This window comes from Physeter macrocephalus, chromosome 4 (assembly GCF_002837175.3).
Source record: "Physeter macrocephalus isolate SW-GA chromosome 4, ASM283717v5, whole genome shotgun sequence".
Lineage (NCBI taxonomy): Eukaryota > Metazoa > Chordata > Mammalia > Artiodactyla > Physeteridae > Physeter > Physeter macrocephalus.
Window position 1 is genome coordinate 11,596,960 of NC_041217.1, and position 21,087 is coordinate 11,618,046.

Below are 21,087 nucleotides of genomic sequence, written 5' to 3' on the forward strand. Positions count from 1 at the left end.
TAAAGACGCAAACGTAGAGAATGGACTTGAGGACACGGGGAGTGGGAAGCGTAAGCTGGGACGAAGTGAGAGAGTGGCATGGACATACATACACTACCAAATGTAACATAGGTAGCTAGTGGGAAGCAGCTGCATAGCACAGGGAGATCAGCTTGGTGCTTTGTGACCACCTAGAGGGGTGGGAGGGAGACGCAAGAGGGAGGGGATATGGGGATATATATATACATATAGCTGATTCATTTTGTTATACAACAGAAACTAACACAACATTGTAAAACAATTATACTCCAATAAAGATGTTAAAAAAAAAAAAAAGGGAAGGTGTAGGACAGAAGGCCTAAGACAGAAATGACAAAATGGAGTCCGTGTGGTTCAGCCACACTGTATGTGTGTGTCTGTGTGTGTGTGTGCATGAGCGCATGCACGTACAGTCAGTCATAGAGTTCAATCTAAATGTAAATGGATACAGTCTTTGAAAATACAAAATATAAGTTCTAAATCAAGATTTTTTAAACATAAGTCACATAATGTAAAAGTAATTCTTATGCAAGTATAGAACTATAAAAACTTAGGGGAAAAATACACAAAAATATTGTATTTGATTGAAAAGTGGAAGAAAATAGGATTCCAAAGGTCTTTATTCATTTGGGGAAAGGTGAAGAATAGATGGTGAGAAAAGAAAATATTCAAAAGATATCATCTTAATAGGTTAGGGACACATTGTGGAATAGAGTTTTGTGGAATATACTTTTCATATTATGGCACAGAATAATTTTGATTATTAGTATTGACAAAGGGAAACTAAATATTAATGGAAGACAGAGGTATAACAGTATATCCTATATTATAAGAGAAAAAAAGAAGTAAATAACAATGTGATTAAATCAGTGAAATGAGGGAAAAAGAAGAAAGAATCAGATAAAGAAAATAAAAAACAATCCTAACATAAAAAAGGATACAAATCAAGAATATCAGTAGAAGGCAAAATGTGAATGGATTGTATTTTGCCATTAAAACAAACAAGCAAACAAACAAAACAACAGACTATAAAAAAGAAAGAGCAAATTAATTAATGTGATTAAGAATGTCAAAGCCTTCTTCTCATGTAGCAAGAGGTAACGCAGATCTTCCACTGAAAATAACTAAGAAAGATGGATAAAATATTTTGTTTAAAAAACACATTTTTTTCAATGAATCCATATGTTGACATGAAAGGAATTCTGAAACAGGAGTGAAACAAGAAAACATTCAAAGAAGGGACACTAAACTAGGCTTTTTGCCTTGATAACATTTGCTGAATTGGATGGATTTGAACCTTCCAAGGTTTAGTCTCATTGGGCACAAGGTACAAATGACAATATTGACTATATGGATTAATCTTTGAAGGATGGTTGAACTAATGGAAATAATTTTTTAATATAAAGATATTAACATATATGTGTTAATCTCTCAAAAATGTATACATATAATTATATTTCAATTAATATTGTGTAGAGCAGATCAGTGAGAGGCAAAAAAAAGTCCGTAATTTAAAAAAAGAAAAAGAAAAAGAAAACCAAAGGGGTATCCTTTTTCCCTCCCTCTACCACCCACCACCATTTGAAATAAGGTTAAGTGTTAATCAAAGGGCTTTAGAGATCATCTTCTTAAATTATCTCCTTTTATATATGAGACAGCTAAGGCCAATTATTCTGGGTGATTTCTACCAGGAAAAGGAAGAACTAAATTAAGACTAGAACCCAGGTTTCTTTATTGAGAGTGCAAAATTTAGAAATATTGAGGAGGTATAACCTGATTTGATAGATTATCATTTTGTATAATACAGAGGACCAGAAACTATTCACTTCAGTTTTACACTATTAAAGACAGGTAAACTGTAGAATAACTTTAGCATCTTTATGTTGACAATAGGTCTTAAAACTGTACCATAAGAAATGACTCAGATATTTCTATATAACTCATCTTTTTATTGTTTGATGATTTTCAATTCAAAATATATAGTTTTCTTTAAAAATTCTATCAATTAATTTGATCTACATTTTCAGAGATTACACAAATATGTAGATTACATATAAATATAGATACAGATATAGATCTCTCTTGAGATATCTTTCCCTTTCTATCTATCTATCTGTCTCTCTATCTTTGGAATATCTTTCTTAGAAAATCTTATATATTGAGTACTCATGTATGTCAAGTGCAATTCTTATGTGCAGTTCATCTATCGGATCCATCAACATGGACAAATACACAATTTCTGATATCTAAGTACGTTACCACCTTGCTAACAGAAACTTGACTAATATGAGAAGTACACCGTGGAGTCTAGTTATTTTTTTGATAACAAAAACCTGGATTTGTATAGAAATTAACTAGTTCATTGTATATAATATATGTAATACGTATAATATATAATACAATATAATATATATAAAAATTTATTTTTTCCCAAGGTAATTCAGGTAAGGTATTTTTCTTTATCTATGGGGAGGCTGTTGTGGAATCTCAGCAACTTCTAACTTGTAGCTACATAACTAACAGGTGACAAACCTGGAAATAGAAATTAATTCCCATCTGTACTTTTGTTTTTTCTTTCCCTTTCTGGTAACCTAATTGCTTCATCCTCTATGCTTGAAAATTTAGCATAACTATAGGATTAAGCATAATCCTGATACTTGTAATTTGAAATATATCACTTTAAAAAATTTGAGTGTTATTTTTCAATAACTTAAACTATATCATGTCAGAAAACTTAAAGGCAAGTAGAGAAGACTCCTGAGTAATCAGTCAAAAGAGATTTCCATTCCTAAAGCCCATATCTTTAGGATATGGCGTCTGCCATATTTTCACATAGAAACTATTCAGGAACAAATCTGCCCAGCTTGCTTATCTGACTTCCTCACTGATAATAGATTAGTAATAGACTTTCAGGAGACAAAAATGGCTGCTAGTGGGAGACACAATGGTTGTATCAATAAGGGAAATTAAATTTATAGTAAAGTAGGGGGAGCAGGCAACCAACCTAAACAGCTGAAATAACACCTCAACATAATACAGCTGAAGTAGCAGCTCAGATGTTTTCATCAGGCCCCATATAATGCATGGGCAAATACTCATACACTCAATGTGTTAGCAAGTAAAGACTACTTGTTTTCCAACTGAGCCAAGGAAAGATGAAATTATAATTTGTTTTAAAAGGCAGATTATTTTCTAATTTTGAAAATCTTCCATAGAGAATAATTAAAACAAAAGCTTTCTTACAAAAAAATTAAATGAGCCAAGAATGTGATTTTGATATTGCTGACATACTTGGCCAATTTATTGCTTTGTTCTGGCTCTTAGAATTTTAATAATGCATATGTAATTTATGTGGACTATAAGATTCTGCCTTCTCTTACAGTTTTTCAATTCGTTTGAAGTTATCTTAGTGCTGACTTTTAGTGATAATCAGTTGCTAAAGAATTTAAATTTGCCCTGTTTTGTGTGTGAGCAAAGCCAAATTATTTTTTGAAAAAAAAAGGAAAGAAAGAAACAAACAAAGAAAGAAAGAAAGAAAAAGAAAAAGAAAGAAGAAAAAAAGAAAGGAAAGAAGAAAGAAAAGAGTGACAGCAGAACCATTTCTGTAATGGCCAGTTGAAACAAGAAATCCAATTCTCTCTAATTATGCCTCAGTCTGTTGAGTTTTAGTGTGGTGCACTTATCAGTTCTCTGTGCGCTTGTTTAATTGGGTGACAAATGGAAGAATATGACCCTCTCGGTATGAAAGTTTAGCCAGTCTGTGCACAGGTATTAGTTGTCCTATTATAATAAGATAAGTGAAGTCAGAAGCTTTTGATATGCTTAAGGAATTCAGAAATATTCAATACTGCTGAAACTTCAAAAGACTATAATAAAAAGTTTTCCATTTCTAATGAGAAGCAATAAGAAATGTTTTAATAAGTAGTTCGGAACAGTCATATTAAACGTGGAATTTCAGAGGAGTCATGTGACAATTTTAGTGAAAGTATTTTTTTGAAATAAAATAGTGGGAGCTGTGGGAAATGTTACGATACTCTACTGACTCCGAGATTAAAGGCGAAAATTAAAAATAATAATGATGAAATAGTTTTATTAAATTTGTGACACAACATAAGCCTATTCTAACCAGGTGCCCTGCTTCAGTATCTTAGTATGGCAGAGCATTTTGCAGTTGGCATTTTGACAGTGACAGATTGTCCCAGGGTGTGCTTTATATGCCCTACCAGCCATGATAGAGTGGCAGCACCCTTGATACAGCTGCCATTGTCTTCTAATATGGTGATGGGTGCCTTTCCTCCAGCACTTGACATTTGCATCTGCATATTTTTAGCTATTCTGTCAAAAGGAAGCAAAGTAGATAAGTCAATTGGTTAGTGTTTATATCATCTGGAGCATCAGCTCACAGTTAACTGCTTGACTGAGACTCCAGGTGAGTACCAATTGGGCAGATTGGATAGATTTAGAAATATACTGATAAAATAATTTATATAACAGGATTAATGAAATAAGTGGCTGTGTTTAGTGTTACCCTTTGCTCACTCATCCTGGCAGCAGGTTTTTGTTTGTGAACTTAGTGGCATTTGCTCAGTTGTAGGTTAGAGTCTATAACATCTTTGGTATATTCAGCCTAACTGCTTCTTTGCTTACTCCATCAAAGAAGAGAGAAAACACATCAAGATAAAGGAACAGCTTGGAGTGGTTGGATTAAGAGGTACAGAAACTATTTAGGAAATGAATAAGAAAAACCAGAGGAAACAGCCATGCATGTTCTTTTGCAATTAGAGATTACTTTCTCCAAGGGAGTAGCAATAGGGGCTGAAGAATCTCCTAATCCCATTTCTTCAGTGATGTTATATTCAATGTAGCATTTCATGTAACTCCTAGTTTTGTATTTTCACTTATATAGGATAGCTGACAACATCATTGTTGAAAATGATTACAAAACACTGTAAGTTTTATATCATGATTTACACGAACTCCAAAAAAAGTGTACTTGTATTGTGAAATTGCCATTGTGTTTTAAAATTCGTGATAATTTTAAGTAGCTTTAACAACTAAAAGGCAATGAGATTGCAAGTCATAGAATAAACAATAAAGAAAGTAAAATCATTCTTAATGTTTTACCTCTTCTGTTTCTTTCATTTCTAAAACAAATGTAATGAATGCTATTTGAGATTACATCTATTTTTTATGTGAAGCAACAGAAAAAAACCTCTGGCTTCTGAGTTCCCTAAAGTGTAATTTCTCAGGTCCGGGGGAAGTGGCATTCAGGCTCACAGTAGCATTAACATGTGAGTGGTGGCCTAATAACTCTTGCCAGAATGCAGATGGCATGCCACAGCCCTGAACCGGGTTGCCATCTGTGTTTGTTGTTTGTAACTGCCCTGTGGCGGTGAAGCCTTATTTTTTTCACATTAATATTGAATACATCGAAAACTTTTAGCCAACTATAGTGTAATGACAATATCCCTTTAGACTTCATATAATGAGGTACAAGGTTACCATTTATGTAACATCGTCAGTTATAGCTATCACAAATGCAGCTTTTTAAAAAATGTCAGTTTTATAAATATATATATATGTATATATATATATATATATATATGTGTGTGTGTGTGTGTGTGTGTGTGTGTGTGTGTAGTTAGAAATCTAATAGCAGACTGGAAGGACCTGAACCTGAAGTTTGTGCTGCAGGTTTATTGGGACTATTACCTGATGGTTGACCAGTGCTTCCTGAGGGACATGTAGCCTGTGTGTCTGGCTGTGATGGAGTCTGAAGTGAAGTTTGACAAGGACCAAGATGGACTCATTGAGAATGGAGGCTATGCAGACCAAACCTATGATGGATGGGTCACCACAGACCCCAGTGCTTACTCTGGAGGACTGTGGCTGGCAGCTATGGCTGTGATGGTCAAGATGACTGCTCTGTGTGGGGCACAGGAGGTCCAGGATAAATGTTCTTCCATCCTTAGCTGGGGCCAAGAGGCCTGTGAGAGACTGCTGTGGAGTGGCCGCTATTACAACTATGCAGTGCTCAGCCTCAGTCCTATAGCATCATGTCTGACCAGTGTGCTGGCCAGTGGTTCCTGAGGGCCAGTGGCCTAGGAGAAGGAGACAGTGAGGTATTTCCTACGCCACATGTGGTCCGTGCTCTCCAAACTATCTTTGAGTTCAATGTCCAGGCCTTTGCAGGAGGGGCCGTGGGAGCTCTGAATGGAATGCAGCCCATGGTGTTCCTGATAGATCCAGTGTTCAGTCTGATGAAGTCTGTGTGGGTGTGCTCTGCGGGCTGGCAGCCACCATGATCCAAGAGGGCCTGACTTGGAAAGGCTTCCAGACGGCTGAAGGCTGCTACTGTACTGTGTGGGAACGCCTGGGCCTGGCCTTCCAGACGCCGGAGGCATACTGCCAGCAGTGGGTGTTCCGCTCGCTGGCCTACATGCAGCCACTGAGAATCTGGGCCTTGCAGCTGGCCCTGCAGCAGCAGCAGCATAAAAAGGCCTCTGGGCCAATAGCCAAACGGGACACAGAACTAAGCACCAGGCCGAAACTTGGACCAAAGGAAGCCATGGCAAACCCAAGCCCAGAGTGAACGGTGGGAGGAGACACCAACAGCCCAGCCTTCAGCCTGGCCCTTCCTCCTCCTCCACACCCACCCCCAGTCTCCTGCAACCCTGAGCCACCAGGACAATCAGGCCCTCCCTTCTCCCTGCCCAACACACCAGTGAGGAGGGGTGGAGGGTGACCCATGCATCAGAATCACTTCTTTCTTTCTTTCTTCACCCCATCCCCTCACTGCATGAAGTGTTCTAGGAGGTCAGTTGATTCTCCCGGGCCCATTCATGGGGGTGACAGACATACATGGGTACAAATAAAAGACCCAGAAAGCCAAAAAAAAAATAGAAATCAATGAAAGCTTTTTTTTTTTTTTTTTGCTATAGAGTTTTCTTAAAATTGCTGTGATCTTAAGCTTTGTGTTATTTAAAAAATAAATCAAAATAACATCTGTAAGGGTGAGCATATAGATTTGGCCTCTCCAAGACCAATCAAGTGCCACACATTTAAATTTCATGATAACCATGGTTTAAGCATAAAGGAGTCCTGATGTTAGTTGGACTTCTGACTAAATTGTGTCCAGTTCACCTTATTCCATATCACACTGAATAGACACTTTAAGAACCTGAGAAAACTCTTTTCTAGCTTCCTGTGCAATTTTGTATTTTAACATATGCTCAAAGGGCATACACAGTCTTTCTCAACAGGTTTACATGTGGGTGATTGTGGGTCATGTACATGTGTGTTATTTTGATAGAGGATAATTTGTAGGGTATGAGACAATAGGTCAATCATTGTAGCCATGCCTGGACTCACAGTAGCTAGTATAAGTGGAAATTGCACTGAAGCAATTGCTCTCCAAGAAGACATACTCTGTTTTGTCCCTAAATTAAATGTGTGTCATGTGTTTTGTATTACTCTCCTCAAAACTTAATAGTTTATTTTACATATTATATTTTATCTACATTGTTTCTCATTCCTTATATTTTACAATTTATTTACATAACTTAATATAGTTTATAATTATACTTTTTATCCTCGCATGTAAAGTACCACTGTTCTTCCCATAAACTCGATAGCTTTTAAGAATACAATTCTTCAGCTATACTTCAATTTTTTAAAATGTCAAGAAACCCACAATCCTATAAATCTATGATTTTAATAGTTGAAAGTGTGTTATCTATTGAAACTCTGGGGACTTGAATTAGGGGAAATAATTTTCAATATAAAATCATTTGCATAGATAAATAATTCAACAATGGTACTGCTCCTTTACATTGAATTTATGTTTGATTCATGTTTGTGATTTTCATGTAAAGGCATGAATCGTCTGAGCACTGATTGTATCTCATGTACTATTTTAAACTTGCATTAAATTTTTGGAGCAGTTTCAAGAAACATTGACAGTGTCAAATATATTTTAAATCATGATATTAATTGTGAATAATGTACTGTCATGTGTATTATTGTGTGGAGATGCAAGGAAATTTAGCATTGATATACTTTTGTATTTTTCACTTGAGAACATACATTTTACATGTAAACTTGCACTTTTCCCACAAAACTATTATAAGTAATAAAATAATTTAAAAGATTAAGGAAGTCATTGCTACTGATGTATTCATTCCAATATGAATAGTTTTATATGCTTCCTATAGTTAACAATGTGTTTGAAAATTCATTTCTAATTAAATATTAAGGCCAAGAAATATTGCAGCAGGGTAAAGAAATAGAACTATATTGAACTGAAGTTTGATGTTAAGTGCTTAGTAAAATTTTGAAATAAAAATTAATGACTGGCAGAAGAAAAAAATGGTAAAATATCTTTTAACTCAATATTCACATTTGAAAGAAACAGGTGTTATATATGTATTTAATTTCTAATTATATACAATTTATAATTATCATATGTAATATCAATATCATATGATATAGTTATATATACTTAACTATAGTTTATATATTATATCTAAAATTTATATAGTTGCATACATAAAATATGTTTAAGTATTATCATATGATATAATTATCACATATACTTAACTATAGTTTATATATTATATCTAAAATTTATATAGTTGCATACATAAAATATGTTTAAGTATTATCATATGATATAATTATCACATATAATCAATTATAACATATACTATATATATAAATTTATATATACAAAATTATTTTTTTTGGTATCAACATGTTCTAAAGCTTTTTGTTAGTTTGATAGATTTAACCATATGCAATGGTAAAAGATCTTATATGTGTAGGAACAGAACAAGCATACTGTTTTATGACATAGTAGAAACTAATCAACACTTGTATTTTCCTTTTCAGAAGTCTGGGCTAGAGTAATTTAAGAATATGTGGGAAGTTATATTTCAAAGCATTAATAAATTAATACTTAGAATAAAAGCTAACTCATTTGGCTTCCCATCAAAGTTATATCAACTGCACATTCATAGCAATATTTATTGTTCATGAGAATGACCAAGATACTACACCGTTTTAATTGACTTGTACTTCAATCCAGACCAATTAAATTGTGCTTTGTTGTAACTTTATTGCTAGAGAGAGTGAAAGAGAGAGACAGAATGAGTAAGATCGATTAAGACAAGCAAAGTTTCAAAATCATTAAGTCTAGAGCTTGGAAAGCCAATATGATATTTGGAATGGGTATATGATTTATAAGTCAGGAGGTTCCAAGACCCAGTTGCAGCTCTCATTTCACTTACGTGATAGGGAGATGGTAAAACTTCCCTAGGTTCCAGATACCTCATTTGTGTAATGAGATGGTGAGGCTAGATGATTTCTAAGACTCCCGATAGCTCTAAAATTTATATATGCTAGCACTGCTCCATTTTCTTCAGGAGGTTCTCAAAATGTTAAATAAAGTATTTTTTAATAAAGACTCTAACTAAAAGGTAAATATTTATCCACCAATTTGGTTCACAATTATTGAATTTCTGCCACGTGCCAGGTACTGTGTTTAACTACGAATAGGGAGTTTACAGTTAAAAAAAAAAAATGGAAGCAGATGATTGTAATTTTATAATTGCCATATTGAAACAGAAAATTTTGTGATAAGAAAAAGGAGTAAGATATTAAAATATCTTGAGGATTTCAGTCTCCTGATGCTTAGTATATTTACTCTCTCAAATAACGTTCTACTCTTGGGAAATAGTGCTTTTAATTTTGTTTAAAACATCGTTGCTTTCAGAAGTCTTTCCAAGTAGACCCATGAAGTCTTTTTCTGATACTGTTGTCATTATTAGGGTTTCTGTTTTGAGTATTATAGAAATTCAGTAAACTCTTATCTTTTAAATATCAAACAATGATTTATTTGCAAAGGATTTCAAAACTTTTAACCAAAGTAAACCTAAAAATTAATTCCCATTAGGAAAAATGGAATATTTAATTAGCTTGCTTATATAATCATAATTTTATTGTTATACCTATAGATGAGATTATTAGGAAAGGGCTATTTTCTTTTTATCAGAGATAAGTATATATTTTGCAATTATGAGTAACTACAAAATAAAAATGAATGATTAATCTATAAGTTAGTGCCTAGTATATAGAATTGCTTTATCATTTGCATATCTGCAATTACAGAATAGGCATAATTGTGGCCTTGAAAAAAGATAAAATAAATATGATATTTTAAGATGATTAAAAGGGGATTTGATTTGATTAAGTAAGCTATTATGTTAATAATCTAAAAATAAGTCATTTGTTTTTCACAATCATTGTCAGATTTTAGCACATTTTTTTACAAAATCACATTATAATAATAATTTGAAAGGATACATGTGCAAAGATCCAAGCTAGTATTGTAGTATAAATAGATGACTGATGGATAGATAGATGACAGACAGATATATAAATTGATAGGTAGATAGATACATAGATATCCATATAGATGTAGATGTAGATGACATGGTACCTGCCCTGATGTAATTCATGAGGAGAATAATGTTAACCAACTTTTATTGGTAAATGTTTTACTGATATATAACACATATACAGAAAAGTGCACAATCATAGTATTGAGATTGGAACACATTTGAGCTTCCATCATCTATATAAAACACAGAACACTACCAGAATCCAAGAAGTCCCCTTATATCCTCTACTATAACTTCTATTCACAAAGTGTTACCACCATCCTGGCTTGTAACATCATAAATTACTTTTGTCTGACTTTGAACTTCATATTGGAGGAAGCATAATATATGTGGCTTATTTCATTTAACATTATATTTGTGAGATTCATTCAAGTTATTCTGTGCCATTGACTTTAATTTATTCTTATTGTGGTACAGTATTCAAATCCTCAATTTACTTATACACTGAATTATTGATTAACATTTTGATTTTTTTTCTGTTAGGGATTATTGAGAATGGTGTTGCTATGAACCTATTTGCATGTGTCTTTAGGTTACACACATGTTCATATTTTTGTTGGCTGTAGGTTGGGCTCATAAGATTTGCCTCCATCTGCTTATGTAGATAGTTTCAAAGAATTTTCTAAAGTGTAAGTGGTGGTACTAATTTACAGTCCCAGCTGCAGTGTATGAGAATTACACTTCTTCTGCATTATTATCAGCATTTGGCATATTCTATCATTATACTCTTTTAAGATATTTGGGAAGGGGTAATGCTATCTCATTGTTCTTTTAAATTCCCTCATAAGGAAATTGCAGAGTTTCATGATGATTAGATGCTAATGTTGTCTGTTTGTCAAGTGTTTTTTTAAGTATTGCTGTTGCCATCTTACTGTTGGTTTACAACAGTAAGTTGTAAATTAAGGTTTACTTACATTTTTGCAGGTTGGACCTGTCCATTTCTAATAGAAGGGTGTTGAAATTTCCAACTAAGCTATTGGATTCATCCATTTCTTTTTACAGTTCTATTAATTTTTGCCTCATATAGCTTGATACACTGTTGTTAGGCACATACATATTAAGTATTATTATATCTCTTGGAGAGTTGATATTTTCATCATTGTGTGATGCCCTTGTTTATCCCTTGTTACTTTACTAGCTTCAAAGTCTGCTCTGTCTGAAATTAAAATAGTTATGTAATTATACTCTTACTTTCTTTTGATTAGTGTTAGAATTGTATATTTTTCTCCATTTATTTACTTTTAATCTGTATGTAGATTTATATTTAAAGTGGGTTCCTTGTGGACAGTCTATAGTTTGGCCTTGTTTTTTGCTCCATTCTGACAATTTCTGTCTTTTAATGTATTGATGTTCCAAGTGATTATTGATTTAGCTGCATTAATATCTACCATATTCATTAATGTTTTCTATTTGTTGCCCTTGTTCTCTGTTCCTTTTTTTGTCCTCCACTCTTTGTCTGCCTTCTGTAGTTTTAACTGAGCATTTTATATTATTCCATTTTCTCTTCTTCTGAAGCATATTAGTTATAATTCTTTATTTTTCTTTTTTTTTTTTTTTTTACATCTTCTAGTCATCATTCTGGAGTGTGCAATATACATTTATAGCTAATTCAAGTCCACTTTCAAATAACACTATATCACTTCATGGGTAGTGTGAGTACCTTATAATAACAAAATAAGCTTAATTTTCCCTCCCATCCCTTGTATTACTCTATCATTTTTGTCATTCATTTCACTTATATATATATACATGTGTATATATATATATATATATGCAATACACACATAAGATATATATACTCATAAGATATATATGTAAACATACATAATTTATACATTTTTGGTATTATTTTGAATGAACTATTATCAGTTAGGTCAATTAAGAATAAGAAAAATAAAAAGGTTTTATTTTGTCTTCACATATTCCTTCTTTGATGTTCTTTGTTACTTTATATAGATCTGAGTTTCTGACCTATAATATTTTTTCTTCTTTATGAAGATCTTCATTTAACATTTCTTGCAAGGCAAGTCTACTGACAACAAATTTCCTCAATTTTTGTGTATGAAAGTCTATTTCTCCTTCATTTTTGAAGGTTAACTTTGTAGGGTACAAAATTCTAGGTTGGTGTTTTTTTCTTTCAACACCATAAATATTTCAATGTCTACTTGTTTTGTTTCTGAAGAGAAGCCAGATGTAATTCGTATCTTGGTTCCTCTATAGGTAGCGTATTTTATTCCTCTGGCTTCATTCAGGATTTTTTCTTTATTTTTTATTTTCTGTAATTTAAAAATGATATGCCTAGTATCGTTTTTAGGCATTTTTTTCTACTTGGTGTTTTCTGATCTTCCTGGATCTGTGGTTTGATCTTGAACATTAATTTGGGGGAAATTCTCAGTCATTCTTGCTTCAAATATTTTTTTCTGTTCCTTGTTCTCTTTCTTCTCCTTCTGGTATTCTCATTATGTTTGTGTCACACCCTTTGTGGTTGTCCCTCAATCCTTGGATATTCTGTTCTGTGTTTTTTTTTTAAATCAGTCTTTGTTGTCTTTGCTTTTGATTTTTGAGGATGCTATTGATATATCCTCTAGCTCAGAGATTCTTTCTCAGACCTGTCTACTGATAAACCCATCAGAGGCATTCTTCTTTTCTGTTACAGTGCTTTTTACCTCTAGCATTTCTTTTCCATTCTTAGGATTTCCATCTCTCTGCTTATATTGTCTATGATTTTGTATGCTCTCTACTTTATCCATTAGAGCCCTTAGCATATTAATCATAGTGGTTTTAAGTTCTTGATCTGATCATTCCAGCATCTTTGTCATGTCTTGTTCTGGTGCTTGCTCTGTCTCTTCAGATTGTGTTTCTTGCCTTTTGGTATAACTTGTACTTTTTTTCTTGACAGCTGGACATGACGTACTGGGTAAAAGGAACTACTATAAACAGGCCTTTAGTAATGTGATGATGAGGTGCGGGGAAGGGGAAGCATTCCATGGTCCTATAGTTTGGTCTGTCTTTTATGGAGCCTATGCCTTTGGACTGTAAACTTCACGAGAGTTTCTCAGTCCTTTTCTTCCTCACCCCTGGAGTGTGACAAGATGGCTAAAGTGGGCTGGAATTAGGTATTCCCCTTCCCCTAGGTCAGTTAGGCTCAGATAGTCCCACAGAGAGTTTGGCTCTGGTTAACTAGTTTCCCCTGAGGGCAGAGGAGAGCGGAGTGCTCCACAGTATTTCAAAATGGTTCAGTTTCCCCTCGCACTGTGGGAAGCAAGAGGGGATTTTTCTTTAATATTTACTGTAGGAACCTGATTGAGCTCCTGGAGGTAAATCTCAAAATATGATGAGGACCCTTTTTATGACTGGGTCCCTCTGGAGTTTTTAACTCCCAGACTTTTCCACACACTTACTCTCTAGCCATTTGTCAATGGAAGTTCAGTTTTTCCTACCTTAGCACTGATTCCCATACTTGTTTCAACTCTCAAGTTTCTGCTCTGAACTATGACTCCCTGTATTCCCTGTCTTTCCAATCTTGGGGGTAGCAGTTTGCTTCCTTCTCTGATGGGTCCAAGAAGAGTTGTTCATTTTTCAGTCTGTTTTCCTTATTGTTAGGGTTTGACGTTGTTAGGAGGGAGTAGTGACTTCCAACCTCCATATATGCAGAACTGGAAACCAGAAGTCCTATAGATTTCTTCATATATTCTGGATATGAGTCATTTATTGGATTGCAATGACGCTAACTAATGTCTTTTAATAAAGAAAGAGATAGTAAAATGAATAAATTTTGAGGAAAAATTTATACAATAATACATCTTTATTTTTATTTTTAAAAAATTACCAGTTCTTATATTAAGTGAGAAAACTTGTTAAAACATCGAAAGTGCAATATGAGACAAATATGGTTGATGTCCTCTAATTTATTCTTAACAAAAAAAATTTTTAAGTGTGTTAGGTGATTAAAGATTAAAAAGATTATTTCTGGAAGTAGTGGCATTTGAAGTGTACTATATTGTATGGCATTTTTGAATGAAATATGGAAGAATGTGGTCCACACTAAAAAATGTAGGCAGTATCTGGTACTGCAGTTCATCCAGATGTAGGTACCAGTAACCAATTTCACTGCTCCTTCCACCCCAGCCCCCCGTGTAAATGCATTTCTCTTACTATGATATGGGATAGTCAAGATACGCTCTTAAATATTAGCATTTCTTTTGTATTATCTAGCTAAGATGTAGGTCTCTAGAAGAGATAATCAAATCCACAGGGGAGACACTAGATTCTCTCTCTGTGCATAACTCTTTGTAAATGAGCCAAATTGTACTTATCAATATTCTGTTGTTTCATATACATAATCAATGGTGATATTAAATTATTCAAAAACTGTTTCAATATACTCTAGTATAATTTTGAAACAAATTAAATGCAATATTTTTTAAGGAGAAAATGGCTGTAAAAATGTAAGCACATGAAAATTTGGTGCTGTGAATAAACGATGGCCGTGAATAGCAGTTGCCCCTAATTTTAACCATTTTCAAGTCTGATAAAAAGATGAAGGCAAATATATAATTGTGGGAAAGTAGTTGTTCCTCTGGGCTTTTCAATTTGTTTCATTGCTTGAATTTCCAACATGCATATTTATTAATTTTGTCATTAAAAATGACATTTTGGAACAATAATCCTGCTATTCCATATTTATTATCATATGATCAATAAATAGTTTATAGATGACAAGTCATTGTAATAGAGAATAGACACATTCCTGTCTTTCTTTGAGTTTAGGAGGTAAAAATATTTCTCCCTCTTGATTTCAGATAAAGTTTCTAGGAACATTATAAACTTTAAAAAATGTGTATTTACAGATTTGCAATAAGAGATAACTGTTCATACAATCATGCATTTTATTATGTTGTTGATAAACAATAATCAGTTCAGTTAAAATGGTGAACCAAACTGTTTCATCTGAAAAAAGCTTAGAGCAATAGGAGGTTCACAGAGCTATTTATAACATACGTGTATGTATAATTTTACAAAGTGCGTATACATTTTCTTTCACTTTTTTCTTTCAGTGTGGATAAAGATTTTCTCATACAAGCATACTTTTTTGAGAGACTCTTGATTGTCTTTTACACTAGAGATAAGGAAACTTTTTCTATTTTCAGTGTAGTTGCTGTTGTTGTTCTTTTCCGTTCATGTTCTTTTCTGTTCTATGCAGTTGAACTACGCATTGTTTTTTCTATACCAATATTTCTGATTTAGTCTTGTTGTGGATTATTCTTACTATATTGTACTTGATTTGCATATTGATATGATGTACAAAATTTGTGCATAGCCTCATTTAAGGGTGAGTTTGATTTAGGATGTTCTAAAACACAGGCACCCTTTCTCTGTCTACAGAGAAAAATGTTAACATGCAGCACTGATGTCAGAAAAAATAATAGGATTTTACAGCCTTAATTGAGAGGTGAACTATGAATGATTCCAGTAAGTTTACCATAGAGTTATTGTGCCTCTGCCTTTTAATAGTAAACATTTACACACATTTTACATTTACTATGAAATCATTACTGTGGTCCAGGCCCATGATAAGCACATATCATGGATTATCTCATTTTTCTTCACAACCTCTTTACGCTGTAAGAAAATTTTACCCATTTCACCAGACAGAAACTTGAATCTTAGATCGGTTCCTCTCTAGTAAGCAGTGGAGCTATGATGGTGACCTGAGCATTCTCATTTAAGTCTATTTTCTTCAAATTATATAACATGATTATGATTTTGACTGGAAATATTTTAAATATATAGTGTGTTAATTTTAAGACAATGGACTCTCTAATAGAACTTTAGTACTAATAGTACTATTTTCCTTCAGGAATGTGATGTGTTTTTGTTTGTTTACTCTTTTTTTGTCCCACTTTTTTTTCATCGTTTTAACTTTTTTATTTTTTTTCCTTGAGATAGTTTATTTTTTTGCTTGAGATAGTTTTTCTTCAACTAATTCTTTCTGAATTAACTTTATAACTCCAATGCATCATTGTGGCATGATATTATCTTAAGAATGTGTAAGACTCAGAAAATTTGATCAAAAATAACAGACTTTTTATTTCCAACTGAATTATCTATAACACTTTATCTTAACCTAAATAAAGTTGAATTTATATTATTGTTTACATAATTACTTCCAAGTCATCTCTTCGAATTAGGAAGATTATTTATTTTCTTTTACTCTCTGTAAAATTCTCCAACTGTGAAAATAATAGACATCAGCTTAATGAAACAAAATAGAAACAATATAGGAAAAGTTGAAATGAAAACATGGGCATTTTTTTCCATTTACTATACTTTTAATATCCTTTCTGAATTTTAACAATATATATAAACACAGTTCACATAAGTGGTCAATTAGAGAAGAGCACATTTGTTACATTTTGAAGACAAATTTGTGCTAAACACAGTTTGAATTTACATTCCACAGCTGACCTACCCATGTCTTCCATTTCTGTACATTCCACTCCCCTTTTCAATTTCCCAGCCCCTCAAGAACATTAATTTTCCTCATAATATTCAGATAAAACCACAAATCAATGTAACACCTCAGAAATAACATCATTTTTGTATCCTGAAAACAGTGTTCCCTGTTTCAACATCTTCTCACCAAGAGATAAGTATCAAAAAATATTTTTTCTCATTCTATATGTCATTTATCAAAACACTGAATGCTATCAGTACTGGGTTATTGTCAGTCTTAATCATTTTTTTTGAGTTCTTTTTAAAATTAATCAATTAATTAACTTATTTATTTATTATTTTTGGCTGCATTGGGTCTTACTTGCTGCACGCAGCCTTTCTCTAGTTGCGGCGAGCGGGGGCTACTTTTCGTTGCCGTGGCGGGCTTCTCATTGTGGTGGCTTCTCTTGTTGTGGAGCACGGGTTCTAGGCACGCAGGCTTCAGTAGTTGTGGCTGGTGGGCTCTAGAGCACAGGCTCAGTAGTTGTGGCTCACGGGCTTAGCTGCTCCGTGGCACGTGGGATCCTTCCCGGACCAGGGTTTGAACCTGTGTCCCCTGCATTGGCAGGCAGATTCCCAACCACTGCACCACCAGGGAAGCCCTTAATCATTTTTAAGTTTAGCTATTGAATAACTCTTCCTTTGTTACATTATATATGGAGACCCCAAAATCAGATGTTCATCTGTCAGCTGATGAACAAAAGTTCAAGCTCTTGTGACACAACTACATAATTCATTTTTTGGTAGAGTTAATATCTCTATAGAACTGTTTGTACAATAAGTTAGTTTTTATTACTTTCTTTTCATTTTTATTCCTTTCACTAGTATTGAACATATAAAATAAGTATTGACACATTTATTAATGCTGACATGTAAGGTTCTTAAAATATAATACAATTGGAAAAATGGATTTGCGTCATTGAATGTGCTAGTTTGTGAATTTTTATATTAAATCAGACAATGATCAGTGAAGTCAGCTGTGAATGGTAAAGAACAAAATTAAGTCATCAGTAGGATATACTATATTTTATTATTGTATGCTGTGAAAGGTAAGGGAATAAAATGATCTGTAGCTATAGAGGTAGCTAGAGATATTCAAAACTCTAAATTTATAAGACTGTTATTTAAATCTGCATTTATTCTCAAGAACACAGTAACTGAATATAAGGGACTATCTCTAATGAGATAAAATAATACTGTTTATCCTCTTTCAACGGTTAAGTGTTCAGGAGATTGCATACCAATTTCTAAGATATCTTATGTCAATGAGTATGTGCTTTAAGCCACTTTTATTTAGAAAACTTCCTTAAAAATGACAAACATTGGAATTTCTTTATATTAATGTGGTGTGTATACATTTGTGTGTGTTGGGGTAAAATAGTTAAGCTACTTGATAGGACAAGATGAAGATTTAAATCTTCTTAAATTCTAAATATTTCCTTTGGTGCCTTAATCTTCCTTTTACTCATTTGTGATTAATCATTTATATTTAATATTAATCATACACACATATACATGCACATGCATGTATGTGACACATATCAACATCAGAAATTATTTTCCTGAACAAAGTAAGGGATATTCTGTGTCACCACTGGAGAACAGCAGTAGAGGACTACACAGTCAGTGTGGTGTTAGAGAAAGAGTAAATCACATTCCCAATTGTTGCTCTGTGCTCATAGCCAATCTCGGTTATTCTAAAGGACTCGTTGTTTAGAAAATATGGTAGAGTTGTCATGATACAATTATGCATTCCCTCCATGCATCTGAGCTAAAGTGTCCATCGCTCTATCTTCGATTATCACCTATAAGTTTTTGATTCCTAAAATAGTAATCCCATCTTCGACGTAACTTCTAAGAAATATATCTACATTGTCACTTCTTCTACTGGATGTTTCCAACTAAGATAGGAGCAAAGGAAATAATGGTTGGAAGAGGGAAATGTGGGAAGGTATATTCATTTAGAATAGGTTAGTCCAAGAAGTCCAGAGAGAGAGACATTTGAACAAAAACTTGAAGTGAACGAGTGAGCTTAGAAATATTTCGAGGAAGAACATTCCAGGTTCGGGAACAGCAAGTCAAAAATCATGAAGCAGGAGGATAACTATCATGTGTTTGGGAAACAGCAAAGAAGCCAGTGTTCTTGGAGTGGAGTAAATGAGGAAAAGTGGAAGAGAGATGAGTTCAGAGAGGTAACAGGGAGCTGGAAAATAGCGAATCTTTTTAGCCATAGAAAAGGGCTCTGGCTTTTACCCTGAGTGAGATGGGAAGCCATTATGTGGCTGTGAACTCGAAATAAAATGAGCTGAATGATGTTTTGCAAACCATTCTGGTTGTTGTGAATATCATTTTAAAACACAAAAATGATTCCAATACCCCTCTGCTTTAAAATATTTGGTTTAAAAAAATATATCCTCAGGACAAATTTCCAGTCTGACATAATTGATTAAATGCCTCCTCATCTCCTGATACCATCCATCCAAGACACCCATGGGAAAAAAATTACTCTGCAATATGTGATTCCATAATTAAGTGCTAAGGTTGGGCCCTGCAAACCATAACTTTATAGAAATGGTGAAGTAATACAAGTGGGAATCATTAGGGACTACTTTGTGTGGGTGTTTGAACATGAGGTTGATCTTGAGGATAGAGAAAACCAATTAGTCCAAAAGGAGAAAGGTGGGATAAGGTGAAGGATGTTGTATAAGCAGAGGTATAGAATTAACAAAGTCCAACTGGACAGCAAGATCGCCTGCCTGCTGGGAGAAGTGGGGCAGATGGAAGCCAAGCAGAAGAGTTTAGACATTGTTACCACCATAAAAGAACAGGAAATTATAGATTTTTAAGTAGAAGAATAAAATAATAATATCAGTCTTTAGACCGTAGCCTGGTAAATGGTTTTGATTTATTGAGGAAAGATAAACAAACAAAAAACAATTCTCATATGAGTCAAACTTGCTCTCTACCTAAAAGCATGCTCTGTCTTATCTTGGGTAAAATCGGTGAGCTTATGTGAAGGATGTTGTTGACCAAAGAGGGCTTCCATTATTTTCTCTGAAGATTGATGACTGGCCAAAGAGAAGGAAATGGAATTGAAGATAAAGGGCGTCATTTGTCTCCTCTGTGCTTAGGTGTACTGTTGGTGTGTATCAGATCCTAGACCTTTTAGTGATGTTTACTGTCAGATGTATAATATCAGTGTGTGACAACTACATTGAATGGAAAGAACATGGTAAAGTCTGGTATATAAAATAAAGTTGATGTTTTGTTTTGTTCTTTAGGTAACAGAAACACGGACGGGTCCTCTTGGCTGCAGTAACTATGACAACCTAGATTCTGTCAGTTCTGTTCTGGTTCAGAGTCCTGAGAATAAGATTCAGTTGCAAGGTATGTAGGTAAAATTTCAATAATTCTCTATGAGCCTGAATGACAGTTATCCAGTTGTGATTTCTTTATTCTCCCTTCCTTCCTTCCTCCCTCGCTCCCTCCCTCCCTCTCTCTTTCTTTATTTCTTTGTTTCTTTCTTTCTTTCAAGCTGTATGTGCAGTACTAGGCTTTTAGAGTTCTCATAAAAGGATAATCTCCTAATTTTTAACTGATATGAACATTCTAGACCAGATGAAGGGAAAGTCAAAATTCACTTTACTTCTTAAATTAAGTAATCAATAACAATTGAAAATGTATTGTGATAATACTTTTCTTCCATACAGTAATCATTGTCTCAGTAAGTAGCAGTTTTTCCATAGATCTCCCTGAGCTTTGACATCTTCCTTATAGATTCTGATAAAAATCGTAACCGTATTTATGCATACTGTGATGTGAACGTTTGACATTTTAAATATAACCTAATATGATAATTAAGGCTTCACTTCTCTTCTGACAAACAGAAATATACTTAAGAATATATTAACAAAATACTTATACTTGCATTATTTCATTTATAAAGATACATTATGTGATAAAGGTAATTTATCATCTTCTTTCCATTACTATATATTGTGAGATAATTCAGTAGAGGACTTTTAAAAATAATAATTTTAACAAATACATATTATCCTAACTGGTTATAAGGATGTGTATATTACTCATTCATACAGGCAGGGAAAGGTTATGA

At 33.6% G+C, this 21,087-nt stretch overlaps 1 protein-coding gene across 2 annotated transcripts in view; it reads left to right on the plus strand.

The window, feature by feature from the left end:
* The window catches only part of BRINP3 (BMP/retinoic acid inducible neural specific 3), a 440,693-nt gene that overhangs the window by 269,243 nt on the left and 150,363 nt on the right, over positions 1 to 21,087 (plus strand). For both annotated transcript variants that reach the window (XM_007101505.1, XM_024130693.1), the window contains one exon: positions 20,255 to 20,360. In XM_007101505.1, coding sequence (XP_007101567.1) covers positions 20,255 to 20,360 — 106 coding nt within the window. The remainder of the gene's footprint in view (positions 1 to 20,254; positions 20,361 to 21,087) is intronic.